The 24,686-nt window shown below is 41.5% G+C and overlaps 1 protein-coding gene and 1 non-coding gene across 3 annotated transcripts in view; one reads left to right on the top strand and one right to left on the bottom strand.

Annotated features, from left to right (window-relative positions):
• LOC119169696 (dual specificity tyrosine-phosphorylation-regulated kinase 4-like) overlaps positions 1-24,398 on the top strand; it is a 245,065-nt gene extending 220,667 nt beyond the window's left edge. For both annotated transcript variants that reach the window (XM_075886964.1, XM_075886965.1), the window contains exons 5-13: positions 3,104-3,240; positions 13,831-13,971; positions 16,430-16,568; positions 17,134-17,256; positions 18,923-19,115; positions 20,139-20,268; positions 20,904-21,028; positions 22,933-23,052; positions 23,824-24,398. In XM_075886964.1, the coding sequence (XP_075743079.1) occupies positions 3,104-3,240; positions 13,831-13,971; positions 16,430-16,568; positions 17,134-17,256; positions 18,923-19,115; positions 20,139-20,268; positions 20,904-21,028; positions 22,933-23,052; positions 23,824-23,933 (1,218 nt within the window). In that variant the 3' untranslated portion in view covers positions 23,934-24,398. The remainder of the gene's footprint in view (positions 1-3,103; positions 3,241-13,830; positions 13,972-16,429; positions 16,569-17,133; positions 17,257-18,922; positions 19,116-20,138; positions 20,269-20,903; positions 21,029-22,932; positions 23,053-23,823) is intronic.
• Positions 7,357-7,472, bottom strand: TRNAL-CAA (transfer RNA leucine (anticodon CAA)). Its single transcript has 2 exons — positions 7,435-7,472; positions 7,357-7,402 (listed from the first exon to the last, which is right to left on the bottom strand). It is a non-coding gene; the product is annotated as a tRNA-Leu (tRNA).
• Positions 24,399-24,686: the final 288 nt, after the last annotated feature.

Genomic DNA, 24,686 nt, shown 5'->3' with positions numbered 1-24,686 from the left:
GACGTTGATGACAGCTTGACGAACGACACGCTTCCATTTTGTTCTTCGGTTGTCCTTCGAGAACACTTGCAACTTCGTTCCCTTCACCGCGACAATTCGCCACGCAGCATCGCACAACCGTTGAGATTTGCAGCCATAGAGATTGCGGATATCGAGTGCACAAAAGGCATCACATATCCACGCTGCAGTTCACGGACACAGAAAAAGGCTGTCTTCTCGAGTCGCCAACAAGCACGCCACGAAAACGTTCGTCGGGCTTGGCAATTCATGTCTGTCGAGCGACGAAAGCAAGCCTTGGCACGTGCAGGGAAACGCGCTGATCTAAACGGAGTGACATCGAAACCTACGACTGGCCGTGACAATGTTTCTCGAAGTCCCTCGAGATGCGAAGTGCGAATTAAAAAATGAGAAAATTTTGAAACAAAAAAAAACTGTTTGTCTCGCTCTTTTGCCGCGCAGTTAGAAAAATTGGCCGAAATTTCCATGGGGTAAAACGAAAGGAAATAAAGCTTAGGCAACACCCTGCGTTGAACGTGAAAGTTATAATGAAAGTTATATCTTTTGACACTTGGCAATAAACTAATATTATATGGCAAGAAAATATTGCCATATGGCAAAGAAAATTCGTTATTTTCTTTTTTTTTCGAGATTTTTTTTCAAGATTTTTAGAAAAAGCGTGTAAAAGACTGTTTTTTACGACTGCTGGAAGTTTCCGGAAATTTCGCATCTCTATATACGAGTCAAGCATGTCTCAACTGTGGTAGCTTACACACACACACACACACACACACACACACACACACACACACACACACACACACACACACACCACGCGCGCGCGCGCACACACACACACACACGTGTGTGTGTGTGTCAGGTCCATGTTTCCTGCTACTCAGAAAAATCACATTGAGGGTTTGGTGGAGATGGACAAGGAATATACATAGCAAGATACGATTACGTAACCATGACGCAATTTAAGGAACTCAGCAAATTAGATAATCAACCTCTGTCGCAGGAAAAAAAATTCTACAATATCGACAAGATGCAACTTCACGGAAGAATTAAGGCCCTGAAAGCGCTACTGCACTTTTTTGCGATCGACCGGCGTTTCTGAACGGCTGTAGCCAGAACGCCCTTCATGTGTGTGTTTTCGTTTTCTCATGAGTGCACGTGCGTTTTTTTTCTGTCTCTCTCTCTATCTACCCCCTCTTTCTTGCCCCTATTTCTCCACTCCCAGTGTTGGGTAGCAGACCAGATGCCAATATCTGGTTAACCTCCCGGCCTTCCTTCTTCTCTCTCTCTCTCTCTACAGTGAACAGTAGATAACATATCACAGTGTGCAGTTTGCCTTCCCTGAGGCACGCTACTCGTTCTCACAAAAGTTACCAAGTACGGATCATAGTCAAGCGCACGCGTTGCCACAGACTCCTTCAGGGGGACCAGAGTCTGTCATGTCATCATCATCATCATCATAATCATCATCATCATCATCATCATCATCATCAGCCTGACTACGTTCACTGCAGGACAAAGGCCTCTCCCATGTTCTGCCAGTTAACCCGGTCCTGTGCTTTCTGCTGCCAATTTATACCCGCAAACTTCTTAATATCATCTGCCCACCTAACATTCTGTCTCCCCCTAACCCGCTTGCCTTCGCTGGGAATCCAGTTAGTTACCCCCGGAGAAGGCAAGCGGGTAAGGGGGATGTATCACACGTAAATGAAGACAGTAGCACAGCGAGTGATTTAGTCCGAACGGTTCCTGCATACTAGCCACAGCAATACAGAGGGAAGGAGGGAGGAAAAGGGAGACGAGATCTCCGGCTGGCTACCCTGTCCATGGGAAGGGAAATTGAGGAAAGAGCACTACTTCAGTATATCTTGAAATAGCCCAGTAATATAACTGAAAATCAGAAGATGGAATAAATAACAGGATTGAGTTAATTAGGCGAATGACTATCTGTTCTGTTTTGTTCTGTTTTGCTGTGGAGAGGTTGAGGTCCATATGAGCTCGGCTACCCCATATTTATAAGTTCTCTAGGAAAAAAATTCAATAGTGCCCAATATGAACTATCGGCAAAAAAGAAAGAAAGACGGAAAGAAAGAAAGAAAGAAAGAAAGAAAGATAATAGCACTAAAACACGCTGAAATAACATGACATGACTGTGTAGTTTGCTTGCAGTACTTCACTGCCATAAAGTGTTCACATGTACACCTTTTATTGCGATCGCAACTATATGGACAGTCTCGGCTGGTTTTTGCCGTCACGCTGCCGCCGCCGTCATTCTCGTATACGTGTATGCATATATAAACGCGGAAGGATGCGCTAGTCTCCTCTTTCTGCGGAGCGAACGTCGTTTTTCCGCCGGGCTCGTCTGCGCGCGCACTTATCTCGCCAGCGGACAAGGGGAGGGGAGGGCGCTTATGGTTGCCGCGCAATCGCGGCAACGATCAGCGCGCGCCTTGTGCCCCCGCAGCAGGCGGGAGCTTCTACGGGCTGTGCTCTCAACACGAAAAAACGGTGCCAAAAGTCTACCTGGAGCAGCCGTGTTCTCTTATACCAGCGTTTTGTAGGGTTACGCGAGATCGGATCTAAATGAGTTGACTGCCAGCCTCACTTCGTATATGAACGCCGTCACTACGCACTAGCCTTTTTGTGGTCATCCACTATGGCCGCGCCGCTGGAAACGTAGTTACTTTAAGCAAGCGCATGTTTACTACAATTATTATTACTCTTAAAAATGCTAGCATTGCTTCGTAAAACATTCGAATATGTTTCTATTGCATTCAATGCTTCGCCCTTTTGGTGATATCTCAGTATATGTACTAACGCATAATTTCATATATATGTCAACCCCTAGCATTATAATGAATACTGCGACGTTTACCCAAGTATTAGCCCTATAGTACCGAAGTAGACAACGCACAATGCTTGCCAGTTACACAACAGCCGTGATGTTTAGCACCCTCCTCTCACTTAAAGAAAAACCACGAAGGTATACGCTGGTGTATGTTGTGCGTGACCACAAGAAAAAGAATAAAACCGCGATGCACAAGTTTGCTAAAGCCACATGTTGTCTTTTCCCTCGTGTGATGTGCAGGTGATGCATGACCACATCGCGTACCGCTACGAAATTCTTGAGGTGATCGGGAAGGGCTCCTTCGGCCAGGTCATCAGGGCATTCGACCACAAGACCAAGGAGCACGTCGCGCTCAAGATAATACGCAACAAGAAGCGGTGAGTAGCCTGTCAGATTTCTTTTCTGCGACACTCTCGTACGCTAGTTATATTTACCCAGGATATATATATATATATATATATATATATATATATATATATATATATATATATATATATATATATATATATATATATATATACTTGCCATGGTTCTGTGAGCAGGAACCACGGCAAGTTATTTTTCACTCACTTTTCTTTCTTCACATTTACATTACAATTGGCCTAACAACTTCCCCTATACATTCCTTGGCATTATTGTCTGTTAGATCTCATAAATATATATATATATATATATATATATATATATATATATATATATATATATATATATATATATATATATATATATATATATATATATATATATATATATATATATATATATATATATATATATATATATAGGCTTTCATATCCGGAGAGCCCACTTTTTTATCTCTTCGTGTGTTTTTTTACCCCTATACCTGCAACGCCTCACGTTTACGTGCCAATATGAAAGGTGCTTTTAAGTTGTACCAGAGTCGTTCAGTACTTTTGTATTGAAAAGCTCTGGTTATAGTACCGCCCTTACCTTCAGCGCATGCACTGACAGTGTTCGATGGGCTGGTGACCTCTCAACTACGAGGGAAAATTAGTGACGACAACATCGTGAGACAAGTGCTGTTGAAAGTTAACGTGTAAAACTATATATTGCAGAAACCACAGTAAGCCTCCCCACTTTCACGCAAGCCTCCAGCCTTCTTGCGACCATGCAAGTTCCAGTAGTTTATTGTAGCTTGAGTAAACTTGTGTTATCGTGCTACGGATAAGGAATTTTGAAGTATTGTAACGCTAAAGTAATCGATTGCGTGTCTGTAATTGCAGAGCTGCTTTTCTGGGGCTGTAATTGACCACGGTAATATATTGCATTTGAAAGAATGATTATGCAAATGAAACCGGCTACTTATTTTCTGCAATGTGAACAAGTCAATCACAAATTCAATATTCGATTCCTCCCCTACTCTACTACAAGAGAGCTGTACAGAGCGCTCCCTCTTAAATCGCTAAAGCGTTGGAAAAAGTGTTTAACAATTGAGAGTACTTGGTACTCTAGTACGATAGAGCAGAAAGCCGTTGCAGTACATGACAACCCGATGTTCACTGATTATTATAAGCGCGCATCGGCACGCCGAGATAGCTGTTCGCAGAGGCCTACTTGCCTTTGGTCCTCCTGAAAAGCCCCCGTGCTCTATCTGGTTATGTGGCAGAGTTCAGCTCTCTATTATAATAGCTTTATCCTAACTAGAGCAACAAAAAGTACTGCTTCAAAAAAATGAGCCTTCCATTTTCTTCTAAACAAATGATTACAATATTTAAAAAAATGCTTAAATTTTTCTGATCAAATGCCTGCTACGTTTTGACAAATAGAGTCTTCAAGGCTGCAACTGTTCCAGCCTTGAAGAAGACAAGTCGACTAGTCGAAACGTAGGCTCGAGTGCACACGTCTTGTTTATGGACACTTTAGGGGTGGATATTCTTAGGCCGTGGGTCGTCCCTCCTCTGTAGTGGAAGTATGTAGCCACCTCTAGTTTAAGAGTTGCTCAATAGATGGCGTTTTGTGTATATGTCCTTCAGAATAATATAACTAGATGACGTTAGTGGTTTCCACAGCATATCCATGAAGTGAATGATGGTGATGGGGTGAAGCATCCGTCCGTGCGTTCGCCCATCCGTTCGCTCGTCCGTCCATCTGCCCGTGATTTCTGTCCGTCCATGCGTCCATCCGTCTTTCTGTCCGTCCATGCTTTCGTCTGCCCATGCATCCATCCTTCCTTCCGTGCGTTCGTGCTTCTGTCTGTCTATCCGTTTGTACGTGTGTCCGCACGTACAGAAGCACGGACGGATGGACAGAAGCACGGATGGACGGACGGTTGGTTTGCCCCACTCATCATCAATCACTTCGTGGATATGCTGTGAATTTTTATCACTAGGCAGGTGACACAACGATTGATTGACAAACCGACTGAATGAATGAATGAAAAGTTAAGCCATCTTCGCACTAGTGCATGGTGCCAAGCATGAAGGAACAGCGGAGCTGGACAGCCTTCTTTCTTTCTCTATTTTCTTCCCTCATTCTTTCTTTTTGTATTCTCAGTTTTTCTGTCTTCCTTTCTATTTCTTTTTATTTCTATTTTTCGTCCAATCCTTTATAAGTGGTTTTATTTAAAGTGCTTCGCACTTGATATCATCAAGGCACTCGAGGAACAAGAGGACGTTGTTTTCTCTTTGGCGCAATCGCGCTGAATATGCTGCAGATGACTCTGCTATATATGCGGTTTCGCCTGCGTTAAAATCATTATCAAGGCTCTCGAAGAACAAGAGGAAGACTTCTCACTGGCACGAGCGCGCGCTACAAATGGCTATGTTATACGTACACGTGTGTATTCTTTTTTTGTTTATTTATTTTGTCTCTCTTTTCTTTTCGGCCCTTCTTTTCCCACCACTGCACAGGGTAGCGAACCAGTTCTTCTACCAGGTGAACCACCCTGTCTTTTTTCTGTTACTCATTTCTCCCTCCCTCTCTCTCTCTCTCTCTCTCTCTCTCTCTCTCTCTCTCTATACGTGCCAAGCGACGACGACAGTGCACGACAGCCTGCCTCCCTAAAGTGCTCCGCGCTTAAAACAGCTTCTACCCCAAAAACGTCTGGTCACTTAAAGGGTCCCTGAAATGCTTTTTTCACATTCCGTTTTTGATTAGACCACTACTGAAGCTAATCATTGGCCCCAGAGTTCAATCGAAACACCCATTATTAACGGAGCTACGAGTATACTAAAAAATACCCTTCCCCTCCGCTTCACCTTTCACTCTCAACTGCCCTCCACTCTTCCTTCAAGCGCTCGGGGCTAAGCTCCGCCTTCACGGCGCCTCAGTCACGATGTGGCGTGATACCGCACACGCCCAAATCCCGCCGCCAATCCGATACCGGCAGTGTGTGCTGCGCATTCCACAGCCAATCAGAACAGGTGGAAACGATGACGTCAGACACGCTCTGCCCAACTGACGTCATCGTTATATATAACGCATATATATATATATATATATATATATATATATATATATATATATATATATATATATATATATATATATATATATATATAATAATGAGATATAACAGACAGTAATGCCAAGGAATGTACAGGGGAAGTTATTAACATTAATGGAATGTAAATAGGAAGAAAGAAAAGTGGATGAAAAAATTACCAACTGTAAGCAGGAATCGAACCTACGACCTTCGGTCGTAGGTTCGATTCCTGCTTACAGTTGGTAATTTTTTCATCCACTTTTCTTTCTTCTTATTTACATTCCATTAATGTTAATAACTTCCCCTGTACATTCCTTGGCATTACTGTCTGTTATATCTCATTATTATTGTGTTAAAAAACACGGAAAAACGAGCCCTTAGGTATACAATTCTTTCCCTTATATATATATATATATATATATATATATATATATATATATATATATATATATATATATATATATATATATATATATATATATATATATGCGTTAATCATAACTTTGAGCGCAAATAAACGACACGGGATCAGGAAAGATAGCACACACCACAAGCGCTCATTGCAACGGAACTTTATTACACAACTTTCTTGGTCCCGTGTCGTTCGTTTTAAAGGGACACTAAAGAGAAAGAATTCAGAACTCCAATGTCATAAGTTCCACTGTCGTAAGGTCCCTTATTAGCGGCGAAAATCCAGGTTGAAGTTTCACCTTTGAATTTCGCCCTATAATCTCCGTGCGTGACGTAAGAAATTCCACAATGTATTTTTCATATTTTCGCAACATTGCCTCGTTGAAGCTATATATATATATATATATATATATATATATATATATATATATATATATATATATATATATATATATATATATATATATATATATATATATATATATATATATATATATAAATATATATAGCACACGCACTACCACACACGGCGTGGTCATTTCACCCCTGAAACGGAAGCAATGTGTTCTTGTAGCCTAAAAAAGTACCACCTTCTTGGCATTAAAAAACAAAACAAGAACAGATAATTAAAAATTTGTGTCAGAAGTGGGATTCGAACCCACGCCCACATTCGTGGACCAGAATTCCCAAGCCCTTATCAAGGGCAAGGCAGTGCCTTGAGTCTGGCGCCTTAGACCGCTCGGCCATCCTGACAGCTGTTCGTTAGCGCGCTAACAAGCGAGAAGTTGAGTGGACGGTTTTGAGGCCGCACGCAGAAATATTTTTGTTTTGGGTGGGGGGGGGGGGCACTTCAATTACTTTTAAAATGGTTATTTTCCACTCTCTACGCCGTGGTGAAAAAACATTCCCGGGGAGTGGGGGGACACGGGCCTGCTGTGCTTCCCCCTGGCTACGCCCGTGGGTTGTATATACATATTTGCTGTTTTTTATCTTTTTTGTTTGGTTCGTTTAAACCGGCCGCCATCAGCTGTGGCAACCCTCTCATGACTGGATTTATTACGAAGCCTCGTCGTGAGGCGAAGGCGCTTCAGCTGACTAGGTGTAGGAGTCACCGTCGTCATGCAGAGAACCAACCGAAAATGTATTGGCACGAATGCACCTTGGGGCCCCGTGAATGCGCCCAATAAAGAGAGCAGGGTACACGTCGTTGTACACTGCCCTACAATCTGAAACACCGATATCTGTGACCAGTAGTGACGAGCTAAGATCAATAAGGTCGTAAGAAACTGAAGTGCGTACAGATCTCTTGAAAGCGGACAAAATGCTGCACCCGCAAATGTGTACCCATATTCTAGTACACTATAGTATCACGTCATTCCCTCCTCCATCTATGACGTCAAAATTAGAATTAACTTCGTCTACTTGAACAATACTGACACTGTGGCGTCATCTCATGGGCTTTATTTAAAGCAATACTTCGCGCGGCCAACTTGAATATATTTTTAGCCGAGACTGCAGCTGCAGCGCACTGTACTGAGACTAACTACTGCACCCCTTTTCAAATGAGTTGCATACTTCGAAAAAAATTGTTGTTAGTTACGTAAATATTTTGAAAAGTTCTAATATAAGAAATTGCAGTTTAGTTATAGGTCTTTCAATAATAATAATAATAATAATAATAATAATAATAATAATAATAATAATAATAATAATAATAATAATAATAATAATAATAATAATAATAATAATAATAATAATAATAATAATGGCTAGAAAATGTTATTTATATTATTAATATTATCATAACTATTATTATTATTATTATTATTATTATTATTATTATTATTATTATTATTATTATTATTATTATTATTATTATTATTATTATTATTATTATTATTATTATTATTATTATTATTATTTATCATCATCATTTCCTTATTATCACCTGAAGTTCTTCAGGACTTGAGGAGAGTCCTTCAGGCTACAGAACTCGGACGGTGTCAAGGTGCGTGCCGTTGCCGATTGTTTCGCTACAAATTTTTCATCCATTTATAGGGCCTCAGACCCTGGGACCCAGATATATGACAGCAAAAGGTAGTTAGCACATCTAGTGGTCTGTCGCTGGATGAAAGGCTCATCTGCTCATGCATTAGGCGCTTAAAACCATCCTTATCGTGTGGCCCGAATTGCATCCCTTCCGCCATACTAAAGGCTTATGGTAATATGTTTGCCCCAGCACTGACTTCAATATTTAATAACTGCATGCTTCTACATTTCCTATTATTTGGAAAACTGTGCGTGTTTTTGCAGTATATAAGGGGGGACGCGGCTTTGGCATCGCGAAATTTGGCCAAAAAATCGATTTTCTGAAAATCTCATTTTCACATTCTGTGACCCCTTTTCTATCTAATTTCGAAGTTTCGTCCCTGAAAACAGCGTAGAAATGACGTAAAAATTTTTAACGAAGCTAGGGTGGCGATGAATTTCACGGAAATTGCGAAAAAACGGCGTTTTTCGAACCGCGATATCTCCGCAACCACGTAACCTAGCGCCGCCATCTTTGTCTCTATGGATAGCGCGATTCTTCAGTTTCAAATTTGCCGCCTCGGCCGGCTGAACCAGGCAAGAGCAAGCCCAGAGCAAGCCAAAGTGTAAAGGTATCACAACAGTTTCCGATTGGCGACGCGTGTCACGTGACTGTACGGCGGCTCCGCATTGGTTGCCCGTGCGGTCGCTTGTAGCAATCGGCGCAAAGGTCGCCTGCTCTACGCGCTGACAGCGCTGACGGGCCGCTTACTGCATTTGTTTTCAACTCGTCGCGGCGTGGTTTCGAGATCGCATCGCGCTGCGATAAGACCGGCGCTCGTGAAAGGAGAAAAACGTTGTTATCCAGTTTGGCGCATTGCAGTTTTGTGATCAGTTCCCGCATGCGATCATGGACCGGCGATCGTTCAAGAAGAAACGCAAGACTGCGCAGCGATTTGGTGCTCGTAAGCCGAAGCCGCCGATCGTGAAAAAGAAATTCAGTCCGGCAACTTCTGCGAGCAGCGACGACGGCGTGCGGCACGACGAGGACTCGCAGCCGAGCACAAGCACGCACGGAGCATCGACGAAACTGTTCATATGCCTGTGGAGCAGTGCTTTGTGCTGTCTGAGGAAACATCCGTTCGTCGTTCCGCGCAGGCTGCAGACATCGCGGATGCCTAGCCTAGCACTTCGCGCGAGGATGTAGACATCGCGGATGCTGAGCCAAGTACTTCGCGCGAGGATGCGAGGCCGTCTACCAGCACCACCAGTAGCACGATTCGGGCCCGATTAGAGCCTCGTTTCGTGTCAGCGGAGGCATCTCGCGAACGCGCCGCGGCTGTTCAGGTGCCAGGGCAAAAAAACTCAAAATGCTGCCGAAAGTCTGCACTCAATTATTTGGTCAATTCTGCCCAAAGAAGAGCTTCACTGATAGCCGCAGAAACTGCTGTCAGTGAAGCAATCTGTAGGTATAATGCTGGGAACCTCCATGCCTACACCCAACTTTGCACATCTCTTGGTCTCCAACCTGGACGCCATGCACTTCGTAGAGCAGCCGAAAAAGATGCCATGCGGGAAAAAAAAAAAAGGCTGCGAAAGCTCATCAGGCTAAAGGTCAGATGGCCAAGAGACGCCGCACTGCAAAGGACACTAAGGACTACAACCCTGGTGCCTGTTAGGCATGTAAACCGTGACTCAAGACTTTGAACCTCGTTTTCTCAATACTGTTTTTTTGGCATGTTGCTCAGCTCGTGGAGCAGATATCTTCGCAACTACTTGACAGATTTTGATTCTGTTTTTTTTTTTTTGTAATGCTCCTTAAACTGTGCTTCCGGGGGCTGCGTTCTTATTTTTAAAATTTAGTCTTTCAAAAATTTTTGGTAGGGTTTCTTGTTTGTAGTGCAAATGTGCTCATTGAAGTATCAGTGGAGAAAACATGAACTACAAATTTTAGTGTTGCAAAAAATTATTTTGAAAACGCAGCCCCCTAGAGCATACATTCACCTCTGCACACAGTTTTTACCAACTTTCTATGTCATTTTTTAAACTCTCCAGCCGCTCCACGAGGTCCAGTAATGAAATTTTTTGTTTCTCAGAAAGTTTTCATGATATCATCTTGAAATTTTTATGGAAGCATTATGAGGTCATTCTTAGTCTCTGTGCCAATTTTCATCAAGATCTAACCAGAAACAAGAAAGTTCGTTCCGAAAGGCACGTCCCCCCATAAGTCAGGCTGCACAACTACTGTTTCTAATTATCGCCCGATTTTTCTACTGTGTGCCACATCGAAGATCTTCAAGCTGGCTTTTCACATACATATTGCATGCTAGCGTGAATAATGCATTGATTTCTAATCAATGCATGTTTATTCCTGGCCACTCAACTACCACAAATCTCACTAGTTTTATGACGCAAATCGCCCCACCTCTCTCTCAGACTCGGAGGACAGGTTGACATAGTATACTGTGATTTGAGCAAGGCTTTTAACGTAGTCAGGCACTGTTTTTGGTTAAACTGGTAAACTTTGATGTTGACTCTTCTGTTGTGAATTTCCTGCTCAACTATCTCCTTAATAGATCATGTCATGCTGTCGTAAATGGCCAAACGTCCTCCTTGTTCAAAGTAACAAGTGTAGTCCCTCAAGGGTCGCAATTAGGCCCACTTTTATTTTAGAGGCGAAGCTCCTTACGCTGTGGGTCGTATACCGTATCGTTGTAGTCCTCGTAGTAGCCAGTTGCATTGCATGTCAATAAAAATTGTGTCACAGCATATCCACGGAGTGAGGAATGTTGAGCGGGGCGAAGTGTCCACTAGTCCGTTCGTGCTTTCGTCTGTTTGTGCGTCTGTCCGCTTTGCCCCACACGTCATCATTCGCCTCGTGGATATTTGTGATTTTTTAAATTTGTGCTAATGATGTTTCTTTTGCAATTCATTATTCTTCTTTTCCCTTGTATGCTGGTAACATCAAGATATTTAAGAAAATTTATTCAGATAACGACTGTCGCATGCTACAGTCAGATTTGTGTTATTCTTTCTCCGAATAGTATGACAACAATATAACCTGTCTTTGAATACCTCAAAAACCGAAATCATGAGTACATCTCGCAAAACATCCATTGTGTTATTTCCATACTCTAGTCAATACCGTGTTGTTATGTAAGGTTTATGAATTCAGTGATCTCAGTGTTCTTTTTGACAGCATGCTGTCTTCCCTTTTCTTGCAGGTTTCTTTTTGTCTGTGCACTTTCACTGTTCTTATTTGATTTCTTTTTCTGAAGACTATTTTATTGTTAATTGTTATAGCTATTTCTTTGCATGCACCTGCACTAAGACCTCGTGGTTGTTCCGAGGCACGTAAAATAAATGATTATTTGATTGATGGATTATTATTATTATTTATTAAGAGAATGCAGATGGATGAGTGTCAAACTGTAAGGGGGGGACTATTTTGTGCGCGTTAAAGGAGGGAGGTATAAAGACCTCTTGGGTAAGCAGGCAAGGTGTTGAGGTCGTGTGTATACCTGTCACATACATGCCATGTCTTATATATAAAGGTTCACTCTCTAAAAATTTTTAAAAGCATATAATTATAATAGTAAAAGTTCAGCACTTTGAATATGGGACCTATAAGACTCGACAATTGCCTAATAAAAACAAGATAGATTCGGAGTAAATGCAAACATTCTGCACTTTGTGTAACATAATCCTTGAAGTGCACATCTTTTCATATATGATTAATGTTCTTGCGGAACATTTTACTATATTACATCGACAACGTATTGCCTTGTTCACATGTTCATTGGAACTGTAAAGACTTATTAAAAACTGACAACCTCACAACCTATATAATATGATGTGTTCAAGTTGACAATAATTTTTCGAAAATTTCCTGCTTCCATTTACTGCTGTGCAGATATAATGTACTGTGTGTGCACGGTTGACTATTCCTGCATAGAGAGAAAAACAGAGCTGTGCCATGGAGTTGGAGTGTTTTTATACGTAGCATGTATGCTGTTTTCTTACACTCTTTCTCATCTCATATACACCTTCACACACTGTGATGAACCAGAAGCACAAAAATGTGTTTTGCGAACAATCAAATGTTGTTTTTAGCTCACACAGGCCTGTAGAAGAGTGTGAATCGGAAGAAAATACCACAAACCTCATTATAACAAACTTGCATATTACACGAAAATAAGTTCGTTATATCCAAAAATTTGTAATAGATTTATATTCCTAACACTATATCTATTGCAGGACTATATTTACTTCATTAAAACCAATATTTTGTTATATAAGGGTTTGTTATACTGAGGTGTGAGGGTATATCAGATAATCATGAAATGCAAGTGAACAAGATGATGTTGACACGTTGGAGGATTGTCGCATACACGTGTATACAAATTATGTGACATCATGCTGTAGATAGAACACACACATTTATAGCCCCGTCGCAGTGGTCTAGTGGCTAAGGTACTCGGCTGCTGACCCGCAGGTCACGGGATCTAATCCCGGCTGTGGCGGCTGCATTTCTGATGGAGATGGAAATGTTTTAGGCCTGTGTACTCAGATTTGGTTGCACGTTAAAGAACCCCAGGTGGTCGAAATTTCTGGAGCCCTCCACTACGGCATCTCTCATAATCATATGGTGGTTTTGGGACGTTAAACTCCACATATCATCATCATCATCACACACATTTATAGATAGGTTGTGGGTTGCAAGTAAACATATCAGCTGTGGAATGTTAGATGTTGAGCAAATGTAGGCAGCACAAAAACATAAATACTTCCCGTATGCATTCCATTATATATGCATTATGTGTCAATACTCGTCAATTACATCACATCAATTAGACATGTCAATTATACACGTCAATTATATAATTTGCAGTTTATGGATTATAGGTCATCGTTAGCTTTACGGGATCACAATTCTGTTCTTTTTTTAGTTGCTTGTTTTAAGATTTTTGTAGAACCCCTACCATTTATACATTTGTAAGATGTTTTGTTGGTCATGATTTCTCTTTACAAGCCAAGTAGATGTATTGTCCGTGGTAAATGCAATATTGCAATTTTATTTCAGGTTTCACCAGCAGGCCCTGATCGAAGTGAAGATATTAGACCACTTGAAGAAGAAAGACAAGGACCAGTATCACAACGTCATACACATGTATGACTATTTCTACTTTAGGAACCACTTATGCATCACGTTTGAGCTCATGGGGTGAGTGACCTTTCTCAATCATAACACAGCTTTGCACACTTCTTGTTTATGCTAAGCAGGAATTCCATTACATACTAACTAAATTTTATAGCATATACATAGCTGCTAGGCTCAGTGGTCATTTACACTTGGTGATGAACAAAGAATCATAAGTACATATACTCCGGCTATGTCAGCCAAAGATTAGAGTGGCATGAGTACTGCGGTCCAATTCAGAGAAGCTCTTAGATTTGCCAGGCCAGTCATCAATATATATATATATATATATATATATATATATATATATATATATATATATATAGTGTTCGTGTGTACATCGCTAGTGCATATTAAAAAAACCTTTCATGTGAACAACGTACCCACACAGCCTCGAAGGCCCATCTTTTTCTTCTGCATGTGAGTTCTCAAAAAAAAAAAAAGTGGAGTCCACAAGCAGGCTTTTACGAACAATCAAACCTTTATTATCAACATACATCAAAGCTGAGACACACATGACTCACAGTCCGCAGCCGCAATTGTGAAAGTGTGTATGCAGCCTTACAAGATTTCAGTGTTCAATACCCTTCCGCCTTCAAGTGCAATGGCTTCTTAGGTGGCAGCAATTGATTCTTTGCGGGTTGACTAAATTATTAGCAGCAGACCCAACTCGTGCGTGTCTATGGCAATATTATTCTATTAACTGCAATACGTGCATACGGACAAGCATAGGAGAAACACTATTGGGTATTGCACACGCTTCTAAAGAAGGTGCAGAGACACTGTCTACCTGCTCGTCAGTCGGTTGATAGCAAGGAATAAGTGAGGAAATAAAGAACTGGAAGCATGCCACGTATTAGCAGGGCTTATACAATGATGGGCAATAGTTAACGCATTATAGGAATAGATAAATGTCCGATATGAGACGTAAAAAACATATATTTAACACATGGCCTTATCTGTGCCGTGCGAGTGAGCGGGGTTGCTTCTTGCTGTAGTAATCTCAGCCGAAAAAAGTGGTGGGCTCGTGCCACCTTTCGGTGTTTCTTCTAGAAGAGTCATCCTTCATAACTTCGCATATTGCTGTTGATGTCCATACGGGCGCACTTGAAAAAAAAAATCTGCCTTCTGCTGCTTGGAGCCTAGGAGACCGGCTCAGCATACATACGTGCGACCCGACACGAACACCCTCCTTTCCCATGCTTCTTCCCTCAGTGTGCGCCACTGGTCAAGCAGATTTCGGGACAATGGAACGCGTTTTCTCCCAAAACATCCAGAGGGGTATGGCTAGCATGACGTATATGTTCAAATTATTTGAGCAACTGTGGTGCACTGCTTGTTGAAAGGTGTCGAGGCTGGTGCATGGAAGTTTGCCTACATGATGACTGCTATGATGCGCTCGATCCGCACTTTCGTCAGTTCACATGCGATAATAATAACACTAAATGCATTCTTTCTTATGACATACGATATAATTATTGAATCAACCGGATTGTTTTGCTTCAGGAAGCAAAATTATTTGGCATCCTGGAATCAAATGTGTGTGCCAAAATTTGAATAAATTTTATAGTAGCCTTTTTAACGAAATGTTACAAGATTGTCACCCGGGATTCTGCAGATCTCTATATGTTTTCACTACATTCTAACTTTACAATAATTGATGAGTAAATGCACATATCCTTGGCAGTCAACATTCAAAACTTAATGTCTGGTCGGTAATTCACTTTGGACGTCCAGAGAACAGCCACACCGGATATGGATTTTAACAGTACGTCTAGTGGCTATTCGTGTTGGATATCCATACGGCCAGACATTTGTATTCAGAATGGGCAGCGAGCAGATATCCGTGATTATTTGGGTTTAGTTCTGCTCATAAGTTAGCGATTCTGGAAGCAAAAAGAACTTTTACTGCCGGTAATATTATTCAGCATGCATACTAGATACAGAAAGGTGCAGCGAATGATTAAGTGCATGAGCTGTGTTGAAAAGCAGAAGCCTACATATGTAATTGTGTTCATCATATTTTGTTTACTGGATTGTGCTTATATATTCCGTGGACTGTCAGTAAATGGAAGCCTTATATGGAATTACTGCTCAAATGGAACAACTGCCTACAATATGATTGGCTTCATACTTGACTTTAGCAACCTTGATCATTTTTCAGTTAATATGGAACTCATATTAAATAGAACATATGTTCCTGGTCCTTTTACGTACTGTTTAACAAGAATATACTGCAAATATTATATATTATAGAAGCAATCACACACTTACTACAGGAACCACAAGTTAAGGAATGCACAGCAAGTTCTCTTTGTGATTTCATATATATGTGACCAAAAGGTGTGCATGTAAAAAACACCACTCATGTTGACAGTCGACATAGCCATTCAAATGTTCACTCAATTGCAAATCAAAAAAAGCTAAGCGATTCACTGTGCCACATGGTAGCATTTCATGCTTTGAAACGTTTGTCGTGCAGAATGAACCTCTACGAGCTCGTCAAGAACAACAGCTACCAGGGCTTCAGCCTGAATCTCATTAGGAGGTTTGCCTATTCGCTCGTGCAGTGCCTACGGCTCCTCCACCGGGAAAAGATTATACACTGTGATCTCAAGCCTGTAAGTTGACATAGAGCAGCGTTCGCACCATAGTGCACAGCCTTCATAAAGTGTCAATCACTCATGGCTTTGGTCCTTCAACTGTATAATATAGTGCTGCAAAAGCTATCGGTTGTGTCAGCCAATCACGAAGAGTATTAGGCTGATTTAATGACTTCACTACTGTATCACCCTGAATTCTCTTTAACGCTGACCGAATGAAAGCACCATGGAAGCATTATTAGTGCAGTGCTATGCACTTCTTGAAAACATATGGCTCAATGCTTTGTAACTGTTAAACAAAATAAGGGAGATTGATAGAAGGCTCTCCCTTTCACTATAGATACAACTATATGAAAAAAGTTTTCATTTGAAGTGAAGTAACATGATATAAATGTAATTGAAAGTGCATGAAAACAACTTGCCACATGTGTTGCCCAAACCCACAACCTTCGCATATTAAATGGGCTGCCTGTCAAAGAAGTTCTGACCTCTTCCCTGAATATGTGGGATGTAAGTGCAGCTAGGCTTTCGCGTGTGCTGCACGCAGGGAAATGATGGTGTTCTTTTGACATTGCTTACACAGGAAAACATTCTTCTCAAACAAAGGGGCAGCAGCGCCATCAAGGTGATAGACTTTGGTAGCTCCTGCTTTGTACACCAAAGGGTCTACACATACATCCAGTCCCGGTTCTACCGCTCGCCAGAGGCAAGTATTTTTGTTCACCCTCATACTTACAAGGCCATCCTTTACCACAGCGTAAAATTTGCAAAAGAATTTTATCACTTTGTGTCACACTTTGACAGCAAGCTCCGCATTCTTCTCTCTTAAGTCTGTGAACATGTACAAATGATAACAGCATAAGAAAGCGCTGATTCGTGTTAATTGTAAAAGGAAAAGAAAGATAGTAGACAGGATCATTATACGGTGACAGAAAATTCCGATCAGCACTGCCCCAATTACTTGTCAACAGAGATCAGGGTAACGCGAAAAAGATGAACAAGTTCTGAATGAAAACTACGAGTGGCACAAAAGCAAGTACACCAGAGCAACACTGTGAAGGAGGAGGCAGAAGTTTTTTGTGGGGAAAGGGGTCTTTTATTTGTGTTCATCTGTATGTACTGTTTGTATGTGTGTACAACTTGTACAACACATACATGTAAAAATTACGGTGGCAGAAAAAGGTTGAGCTGCCCCTAAACCTATCCCTCAGGCTGTGCCAGTGGCGTTTTCCCTGTACACTCAAACCTCGATATAACGAACCCGGATATAACAAATTATCGGTTATCATGAAGTGAAGAATAGTTCTGTCACAGAGACAGTATTTCGGATATATGTATGTAACGAATCTTTGGATATAACTAAGCATTTTTGCGACAGATGTACCTTTTTTATAATGAGGTTTAAAGGGCCAGGAAACAACCTCGAGGTCCAAAAATTGTTATGAGAAATATTTGCACTTTTTCTTTGCGAACATGCGTGCTGCAAGGATTTTGCGAATACGTGCTATTAAGGAAAATACAGGCATGAGAAGTTCGATTTCAGTTGCTTGTTTCAAATTTTCGGGCGGCCTCGCCAGCCTTCTTCCTCAAAGGGAGGGGAAGGCATAGCCCGTCGTCGTGACTGCTTTAGACCATTCAACGAGCTGCATGCTACATCAAGTCGCAGGTGACTTTGTGTTACTGCACGTGAAAGCAGGATCGGTCAAGGCGTAGCAAAGGGGCGTGGGAATTGTTTTTTGAAATGGAGGCTATACGCGGCGCGTAGAGCTGTAATATTTGGAAAACGTGATCGCCACAATCTACTCTACTAATTGCGGAGCTTTTTTGTGGAGTGTAAAAAAAAGTGACCGGCCCTTTACTGGTGACTGGCCCTTTGAGAGCATATGCATTGCTGGGTCACCAAGTTAAGAAAGAGTGAATCAGCTACCAGCTAAGCCTAATGCCTCTTTCACAGCTTCACAGGGGTGGTAATTCAAGTTAGTTGGTTATTGGTGGTCTTCTAGAACAGCACATAAACATGAACAAGTAAGAGGAAATGTAAAGTTTGTATAAAGTATTGCTCATAATGCTATGTTCACATGCAAAGCTTGACAGTTTGTTCAGTGCCAGCCAGTTACATTTAGGTAGGGAAAGGACTCCGTCATTATATATGCTATTCAGTTGGTACAGGACTTGTTCTATAATGTCTGTTTGCATTCCTACACTACAGGATAAGTGACTTGAAAGTGATAAGTTGAAAGTGATTTCTCTTGAATGTGCACAATCACAATCAATTGTGATGGTTATAGCTGGCATCCGAGGTGGTCGCCACTTTCAAAAAGCAATAACAACATACATTTGTCTGCATCCCTTTAATTGTTATGCGGACACAGGTGATCCTGGGCCTTCCGTACGGCACCGCCATCGACATCTGGAGCCTGGGTTGTATACTTGCTGAGCTGTACACAGGGCTCCCCTTGTTTCCCGGCGAACACGAGGCTGACCAGCTGGCCTGCATAATGGAGGTGCTTGGCCTGCCGCCACCTTGCGTCCTCGAGCTGGCAACACGTAGGAGGCTCTTCTTCGGTGAGGAGCACAACTTTTTAATCTTGTGGCCTGAATGTGTATTTTAAAGCAGACCTAGTGAAAGGTGTGAAGAATTTTGAGGGCTCACTTTTTTTTAGGGGCCAAGCTCCTTAGGCCAAGGTTCGTTCCCTCGACCTAAGGAGCTCCTCCTCCTTCCTCCGTATACGTATATGTATGTATGTAGCCACCACTAGTTTATGACTTGCTCAATCTGCATGTTGTGTACATTTCCTCGGAAATAATATAATTAGTTGGCATTTGTGGTTTTTAGAGCGTATTCACGGAATGAATGATGAGGAGTGGGGCGAAGCGTTTATCCGTTCATCTGTTTGTGCTTCCGTCCATTCATGTGTCTATGCTTCTCTTTATGCTTCCATTCGTCCATCCGTCCGCACGCCTAGACAAATGCACACACGGACAGACACTTTGCCCCACTCATCATCATTCACTTCATGAATAAGCTGATTTTTTTTTGTTAGACACAACTGTAATGAGAATCAACAGCCAATCTGGAAAGGCTAGGAGAGTATAGGGGATATTATTCATAGTAATTGTGATATAAATGTGAAGAAATTAAAGTGAAACAAAAACTAGACAACTTGCTGCCGAAAGGAACCGAACCTGCAACCTTCGAATAAAGTGTCAATGCTATATGAATTGAGCTGTGGCGACAGTCATCCTCCTCTCCACTTTGTCGGGTATATCTGTGAATTTGAACTTGGCAGTCCCTGAGCACGTATGATGAACATTTCATGTCTTTAGGGCTTTCAAAAGCAAGAGGCGATTTGGTACACAAAGCAGATGTGCTGTTTGTGACTTATGTATAAATGTGATCCGATTAACGAGTTTGCCTCAATGCCATCCTTCACTTACTGTCTTATGGGCCTAGCTGAAAAAGTTATGCCAACTGCACAGCTCCATTCATGTAGCTTTCAAGGTTGTCGAAACCACATTTATTGGGGTTTAGAACTTCAAGGCATTTGTTCATGCTTGGCCTATTTTCTTTCTCTTCCATTCTTTCAGACTCGAAGAACGTTCCTCGTCTAACTCAGAACAGCAAAGGAAAGAAGCGAAGACCAAACTCGAAAACGCTTGCTGCTGTTTTAGGCTGCAATGACGAGGAGTTCATCGACTTCCTTTCCCTTTGCCTCGTGTGAGTAACTCTCCTTTCTTTTCTTGATCTGTTACTTTGTCAAAGCATAAAAAGAAAAAGAAACGTGGTAAAAAATTCAATTCACCTCTAAAATACTTGTATATTTGAGGGGTACTTTACCCTTTCAAGCATTCAGGATGACAAATGCCTATGTATATATATAGCCTAAGCTGAAATGTGATGAGCTGCAAGGTGGGCTAGTTGTTGTTCATTCATCTTCAAATTTGCGCAGACACAGTCCATAAACAGTGAAGATTTCCACATTTCAGTCGTTTTCAAAGCTGTGCAGAGTGAACATAGGCACACTTTCAGAATGAGAAAATACAGGACACGCAATGCTGAACACAATTGTTGTGCTTGACATCACATAGCCTGTATTTTATCGTTCTGTACTGCGTCTGTGTTCACTATGCACACCTTTGAAAATGACCAGAATATTAAAAACTTTGCTTGTTAGTCTGTCAGCAATAGTTATGCCCTATGCGACAATTTGCATGTGCATAAGCTTAAGAGAGTACTAAAATGCCTCGCAAATGGAAAAACTGCACCAAAGAAAAAGTGCACTGAAGCAGTCGACTCGTATATCTGTGAGACCGGAAGCTGTGACAACCAAAGTTCTCACTTTGTGATCGAAGATGGAACCCCGACACCCGAGTTACCCCCGATGAGGCACTGAGGCACTCCTGGCTTGCCATGCCAAAGGACTCGAGGCAAATCTACAAGACAGTGCAGGCCATCACTGTTAAGGAGACGGAAACAGGCAAGTGCTTGTGAGATTCTTCTTCGCTGCATTTTCTTATTTAGCCACTTGACAGCAAGCATACATATAATCTGCCGTATTTGACACCCTCGCTGTGAGAAGAAAACCTGTCTTAAATGCTGGCTGCACATACGTACTAAGTGGTAAAGCAATGAGAACACATGGCTGCACTCAAGTCATGTGATATTCAATCAATCGGTCAATCAAAAATGTTTATTTGTTGCAAAAATACATAAATGCATTGGGGAAAGTATATACAGAAGTGATATTGTTGTCACTTTCCCAATACGCAGGAATTCATCAACTGTTTTTTTTTTTGTTTTTCTTGAGAAACAACATTTAGATATGTGATGTGTCGTACCAGGTCATACTGGCATGCAATGGCGGCATGTGTGGCAGACAGCTAGTTATCATAATTTCTGTCTCGGCACATAAAACTTTTGTTTTGAAAAGCTTCTCATGTATTTTTAATAATTTTTTTACATAACAAAGCAGATAAAACACAGTAAGATAGTTCAAAAAAAATTACTGAGTGTCACAGCCACCAAAGCAATGAGATCTAACCAAGCTAATTGCAGCTGAGCTGTAATAAATATAATAGTGGCAGTAATGATGATAAACTTGATGACTGTGCTGCAGTTATAATGGCTGAATAATGATGTGTGAAAAATAATGGCTATGCGATGAATTAAACACTCGGCAGCAGAGCAAAAGAAAATATTGTAAAAATTTTTTTCTGCTAAAAAAAAAAGAAACGAGATGGCAGTCGAAAACAGGCACCACAAAATTTGGCTAGAATATTCATTTCAAGCTTGACGTTCTCACCCGCATTATACGAAAGTAGCCATAACACTTGCTGAAGTTAAAAAAAATGAGATGAAAGGAAAAGGAAGAATAGGATAGCCGATTTATATTTATGACAAAAAAAAAGCTGCACACGTACCACATAGCAGACACACGTACCACATAGCAGACTGTAAATGCACGCTACTTGCATTTGCATGTGTCCATACATTGAGCTGTTGTGATTGTGTGAAAAGAATTGGCTCACCATCTTCTTGGTACATATTTCTGGCTACTATGGTTGTGCAGCGGAATTAAATAAAGGCAGGAAAGGAATGCAGAACTTACGTGTACAAGCAAGTACTCACCGGGAACGTAGCTTTCGGCATGAAAAATATAGCGCTGTCTCGTCTAAGGTATTTCATGCCAGAACCAATCGTTTTGTAGCCGATGGCCAAGAGCGCGACATGTTACGCGATTCTGAAGTACATTTTTTGTTGCAAGGTCCTCGCTTCTGTGGCAGATAGAGAATTTGTGTCACACACATAGAAGAATGCATTGATGTTGCACTTTAAATAATGTAACTGCAGAATCATTTAAAGACTGCTATTTAAAGCTGCAAGATGGAAACGATTTTTATTTTGTTAGGCAGTTGAATAATTCAAGTATTAAAGGGTTAAGAAAAAGCTATTTTATCCAATCAATAGAGCTAGTCACAGAGCAGCAGCAGTTCACATTTTTCCCCTATTTTTTTTCTTTCCATTCACTCACGATGCACAAACTGAACACTTATAATTGGATGCAGCTTAAAAGTGAGCGGCATTTCCTCTTTAAAGGTGGATGCACAGAAGCCTCCACTAGTTGGTGCGCACTTTGAGCAGACATCGACAGCTGGACAGCCTTTGGAGAACATAGAGGAGCGCATGAGCAGGACTATCTTTTTTTTTTTTTCGCGGAGGCAATCGGCTGCCACGTTTCAATCATCTAGGTGGGGCCTCTACTTTTCAAGTTGTAGCTGTCTCTAATAACTCTAACAAGTTCACATGGTTCACATTCTCACTAAAATTGAGCGACTTGGCGTAGATGTTCTCAATTATCCTGTTTTTTTATGATAAATGCAGGTAGCTTATCAAACTCCTACAAGGTCTACAAGTGTGCCAGGCCGACCGAACAGAAAATTACGGAGCAGAGGAAAGCCACTACATCTAGCAGTGACACGAGCGCTTCATCCGAAGAGTCACGTGAGTGCCCACAGATATTCCCTTTCAAGCTGTGCTTAGATGGAAGCATCCGTAAGCTTGCGCAGGGTTCCTATTCAGAGAGGGGGACGAAGTTTTGTTGCAGCATCCCCCTCTCTATTAAGTCAATGTATGGGCAGGCAATGTATGGGGCAGGAAGTGGATGGTAATACAAAAGTGTCAATGAATTCTTTGCTGGGATCAGATGCCAGAGATGTTATACCTGGGAAAATGATAAGTGGGTATTGTATATAACGGGTTTCGACTGTACTTGGCAGACTTACTGTACTAATAAAGAAAAAAAAAAACTGAGGTCAAAGTTTAACTTGTAAATTTCACGTCGAAATCTTCACGCCTGATGTCACCAATTGCAAAGCATGTTTTTGTGTTTTTGCCGACATTGGCTCAATGAAAATTCCTGAAACATGTTATATTAATTTTACGGCCCCTTGAGAGTCAATGTGCCTCATTTTTACACACCAGGAACCATGTAAAACCACGGTAGATACTCTCAAAGTTCATGACACTAGGGAGTTTGGTTTGGGCATTTTAAGGTAGTGCCGCCACCTGCATATTTTTTTCTGCATTTTCTTGCACACCAAACGCCTTCTCGTGGCAAGAGTGCCGTATTTAGCATAGTGAAATTGTAATTTACTAATAAGCAAGAAAATAATTTATATTTAGGTGTCCCTTTGCCCCAAGAAGACCATGTAAGCTACGTCATGGAAGTCCTTCTGTGAATGCTCGTTTCTTTCTTTCTTTTTTAACGTGTAGCGCTTCTGCCAAGTAGCTCTGGTAGCCACTGTGGCAGCGTCAGCAACGGTCACAAGTTCCCCGGTGATCCTCTCCAGGACTCCGGCACCTTCCTGCCGCCCATCCTGTGACGCCAGCTTGACGTCCAAGCCAGATAGGCGGGCCACTTGCAAGCGGCCGGCTGCACACAAACTGAAGAGATCACCTCGCCACCTGCTGCGTTGTGAAAGGCTAACATGCGCAAGATATGCTTGCGCTGCAAGGAGTACATCTTGCTTGGCTGTTGGTCTACCGTATTGTTTGCAGCCTACTTATTTTTTGTTTCGTTTATGTGCGATGTACGTGAATGTGACTTCTCGCTAAACTTTGACTGAATGAGTGTACCAGTTGTACTGCACACATACATATTGAGAAACACGCACTTGCCTATAGTTGCTAGCCGTGTTTGTGGCATAACCGCAGCAGCAAAAATGAAAAAAAAAGTACGTGTCAGCAGTACAATGCTCCCATAAAAAATGGCCTCACTGGTCAGAATCCCCAAAACCCTTCAGTTCTTGTCCTGTCATTTCCTTTCCTTTTTTGGTAAATCAAGCAAATTAATGGCGACTGTACTGCAAGGCATTTGATTCTTGAACTCTTATGACCAATTCAGCCACTTTTGCACTGAGTCACCCTCACTTGGCATGAGGTGGCTCTCCAAAAAAGAAAAAAAAAGAATCCAACTTTTGTCTGCCTTGCTATCGTAATACCTATGTTGGTTCCACGTTATTTGAAAGGATTATTGCCATTTTCTTCTTTATTTATTTTCATCTATTTAGCAAGTGTGACAGTGGCTTTAGAAGCGTTATGTAATGCTGTCAAGCCTGCTAAATAACCTTTCAGTG

Source organism: Rhipicephalus microplus, chromosome 2 (genome assembly GCF_043290135.1).
Source record: "Rhipicephalus microplus isolate Deutch F79 chromosome 2, USDA_Rmic, whole genome shotgun sequence".
Classification (NCBI taxonomy): domain Eukaryota; kingdom Metazoa; phylum Arthropoda; class Arachnida; order Ixodida; family Ixodidae; genus Rhipicephalus; species Rhipicephalus microplus.
Note: the sequence above shows the minus strand (reverse complement) of the source record. Positions and strands in the feature narration are given on the sequence as shown.